Below are 3,700 nucleotides of genomic sequence, written 5' to 3'. Positions count from 1 at the left end.
CTTAATTTGATGCTTTTATTGAGCAAATTTATATTGAGACATTTTTAAAAAATCACTAGCCCTGAGGCATATCTTCTTCGAGTACCGGTTCCCTGTCAGTGAACAAATTTTTGTTGCTGTGGACTTTTCTTCACACCTTTTCGTAGATTCTGGTGCTGACAATATTATTCATTTTACATTCCTAAAAGCAAAGAGGAATCTATTAGAGTTGGTAGATAACAGGCTAAATTTGCCCTGCCCCTTTCTCCTCAGACCAAACCCTTAATACAGGATGCAAAAACGATTGAGTAACTTGAAAGGCATGTATCAAATAGGAACATATAAAGACTTCAATTTAAAGAAAACTTACCACTACCATTTTTTCATCCACAATTTTTCTTTTGATTGTTGTCTCTTTGCCAAGCCATTTTTGGACATGAATCATTGAGCCATTCTCTAATGTTATGGTGCTCTATAAATGCATAAAGAAATCAGAAGTAGCAACTCACTACCTTCTAACCTACATGAGACCACATATCTACTTTTTAATTTCTATTTTGAAATTCTTTTCTTAAAATCCTCACTTTGGTTTGTCATGATTTAGTACTATCAAACTAGAAGAAGTCTCAAGAGATGATTCAATTAGTGCTCTTTCCTAGGCAAATAATGCATAAGTTATTTGTTTTTAATTGTTTCTTTCTATGTGCTCTTTCATATAATGACAAAGAGATAAGAAAAAATGAAATGAAAACAATTTGAATTTTTTAGCCCTATTGTTAACCATCAAAACAATTAGCAAAAGGATTAACTTTAGAGATGTGAGACTATTAACAGAACAAGCCCAGACGGACTTGGTGATAAATCAAATTACAAAGTAAACCATGCCTAACCACCTTCTAACTTTTTCCTGATTGTTGAACACCAGGAAGAATTAGTTCTGACCTTTACTTTCCGGTTGTCAGCTGTGGTTTCATCAAATTCTTCCCCCAGCTTGAAGGAGATCTTAGTGTTCTGGAAAGAACTTTCCGTTCTTATGGTCATCATTTTCCCATCAACACTAATAGTTACTGTCGGCTTCACTAACCCTGCCATGTTCCGGGCTGCAAAATTCACTCCTATAAGACAGAGACAGCCTTGGACCTTATTAAGACATTGTTAACAATCACCTTGGAAGTCGATTTTCAAAGAATGCTTACTTTACCTATTTTGAAATTGTGGATAATGCACAGTAACTTATTTTATGTTTTCTGTGATATCTGGGTTGAGCTACATCCTCCCAGTCATAAGGTATATATGTGACATTTTGAAAAGCTAAATTCACTCTCTGAGACTATTACACTTCCTCTAAAATGTAAATTTGTATGGTGCCTTTCAAGAGATCAAATGCTTGTACTTCACCTTGTGGAATGTTACGACAACCAGGTGGGTGCGGGAGGAGTTTGACTTAGAGCCTGGCCCTGTTGTTCTGGATGGGAATTTCCCATTGTCAAACTTGACTCCTGTAGTTGGTGGGCAGAAGAGCTGACTCCTTTGTCCTGATATCAAACTCCATTTCACATGTAGATTGTGGAACTGATATGACACATCTCACTGTAGAGAAGCAGTGTTAGACATTTGCATCACAAAGAAGAGTGAGATGGTTAAAACCCAGGCTCTAACTTGGCCGCCTGCTAGCTTGGCCATATTATTTACCTCTCCTAACCTTCAGTTTTCTCAATAGTAAAGTGTGGATAACTGTACACTTAACCTTGCAGGTTTTTTGTTTGTTTGTTTGTTTTTTGTTTTGAGACAGTCTCTCTCTGTTGCCCAGGCTGGAGTGCAGTGGCACAATCTCAGCTCACTGCAACCTCTGCCTCCCAAGTTCAAGCAATTCTCCTGCCTCAGCCCCCTGAGTAGCTGGGATTACAGGCGCATGCCACCATGCCCAGCTAATTTTTGTATTTTTAGTAGAGACGGGGTTTCACCATGTTGGCCAGGCTGATCTCGAACTCCTGACCTCAGGTGATCGGCCTGCCTTGGCCTTCCAAAGTGCTGGGATTACAGGCATGAGCCACTGTATCCAGCCAGCAGATGTTTTAAAAGTCTAAATGAAAGGGATTAGCATGGTACTGGCACATAGAAACTGCTCAGCTGTTATTCTTGATTGTATTATGCCTAAACCCAGCTCCCAGTCAACACAAGTGCTATTCTGGCCATAAGGCCCAAGTTTTTTATATACCCCCCCCAATTTTTATTCAAAACAAGTGAGTCTATACATCTATGAAGAGATAGAAAAACTTGTTTCTTATGACCCTCTGAGAAAGTTAATACTGACTACATCAAAGGAACAAATATTACATTTATAAGCACATTGACTTATTATGGGGATAAGGCATTGTTATTTTATTGTCTAGAATGAGTAAACATAATTAATAATTGTAAGCATCCATTGAGCACTTTATGTAAGTTAAAAAAAAGTAAAGATAAGAAAGTCCTTGGCTTTGTATACAGTTTACTATTGCAAGGGAGGTTTCTCTTAATTAAATATGGAAAATATGAAATAATTGCTGTTCTTCTATTAGTAAAGAACAGTTTAGCTATTATACACCCAAGTCATTATAATTAATGCGTAACTATATGACTTGAGTTAGAGATTAAAGGATAGGTAGGGTTTATAATTCTGAGGAATATCCAGTGGTGAGACATTCAATGGGTAAAAATGTTCTGTTTCTTCAGATTTGTAATTCTTCAAAATCATGTTTGTAAAATATCTCTTACATGTATGAGAACTCTAAAAATTAACCAACTAGAAATTTTGTTTGTTGATACTGCTGTTTTAAAGCTATAACTTAAAGCAAACCTTGAAACAAACTTAATTGATCAATTTAATTATAGGTAGCGATTACTGTCTATAAATTTGAAGCTGGGAAAAATGTTATTAAATGAAATGACCAAGCTAAAATGAAATTCCGTCTAGAAGTTAGGTGAAGTATTTTCAAAAAGGATAAATGGGCTGAAATATATGGATTATGACTGGACAGAGGTGTCTGTGAGCCTAGTCTTCCAAAAAGAGACAATCCTTACTAGTAATTTAAAAAAGCAAAAGTAGAAGCATAAATTATGTTAGTCTATAGGAATATACCCTAGGATCACAAAAGGAAGATAATTGTAGGAAAATTCATGGTAAAGTACAAACTCAATCACATCACAAAATGCTTTGCCAATTTCCAAATTTGTAATGGTATTTCTCACCCAGTTCTTTCATGTAATCCTCAAAGTTTTCACTGGAAACCAGCTTCCAGGTTCCCAAGAAGGGCTCAACCATCATGGAACACTTGCTGAGAAGAGCCACTTGTAATTGAAAACCAAAGAAATACAGGCACTACGGTGCTGCCAGTAGTTTAATTTAAAGAGCATCTTCATCACGTGACTCTTCTGAAATGGCCAATGGGCAATGGCAGCAAGACTAAAGATTCTAGGCACCAGCATTTGACTCATTTTATTTACCTCCAAATTAAGAGACAGAAAATTAGCACGTAAAATTAAATACTGGTCAATGATTTTAGCTTCTAGCAAAAAGATTTACACCTAAGTCACCTGACAATTATTACTTGTGGAACGGAGACAATTTTCAATAGACATCAGGTTTTTGAACACTGAATACTGAGTCAACCCTGAAGGAATATCCTGACAAATTGATAAACACCTGGCTGAGATGTTTTCCTACCTAAGACAAGAAATC

General features: G+C 36.4%; 1 protein-coding gene across 1 annotated transcript; it reads right to left on the bottom strand.

Annotated features, from left to right (window-relative positions):
- On the bottom strand, positions 1-3,333 carry FABP9 (fatty acid binding protein 9). Its single transcript, XM_003269489.2, has 4 exons — positions 3,211-3,333; positions 922-1,094; positions 350-451; positions 1-181 (listed from the first exon to the last, which is right to left on the bottom strand). Exons 1-4 carry the CDS (start codon positions 3,284-3,286, stop codon positions 131-133), a joined length of 402 nt encoding a protein of 133 aa, XP_003269537.2. The 5' UTR covers positions 3,287-3,333; the 3' UTR covers positions 1-130.
- Between the last annotated feature and the right edge of the window lie 367 nt (positions 3,334-3,700).

This window comes from Nomascus leucogenys, chromosome 16, assembly GCF_006542625.1.
Source record: "Nomascus leucogenys isolate Asia chromosome 16, Asia_NLE_v1, whole genome shotgun sequence".
Lineage (NCBI taxonomy): Eukaryota > Metazoa > Chordata > Mammalia > Primates > Hylobatidae > Nomascus > Nomascus leucogenys.
Note: the sequence above shows the minus strand (reverse complement) of the source record. Positions and strands in the feature narration are given on the sequence as shown.

Coding starts and splice junctions, on each gene's coding strand:
- FABP9 (XM_003269489.2), bottom strand. CDS start 3,286: ATGATGGTTGAGCCCTTCTTGGGAACCTGGAAGCTGGTTTCCAGTGAA. Junction 1,095..3,210: donor GGATTACATGAAAGAACTGG/GTGAGAAATACC, acceptor TCTGTCTTATAG/GAGTGAATTTTGCAGCCCGG. Junction 452..921: donor CTGACAACCGGAAAGTAAAG/GTCAGAACTAAT, acceptor ATGCATTTATAG/AGCACCATAACATTAGAGAA.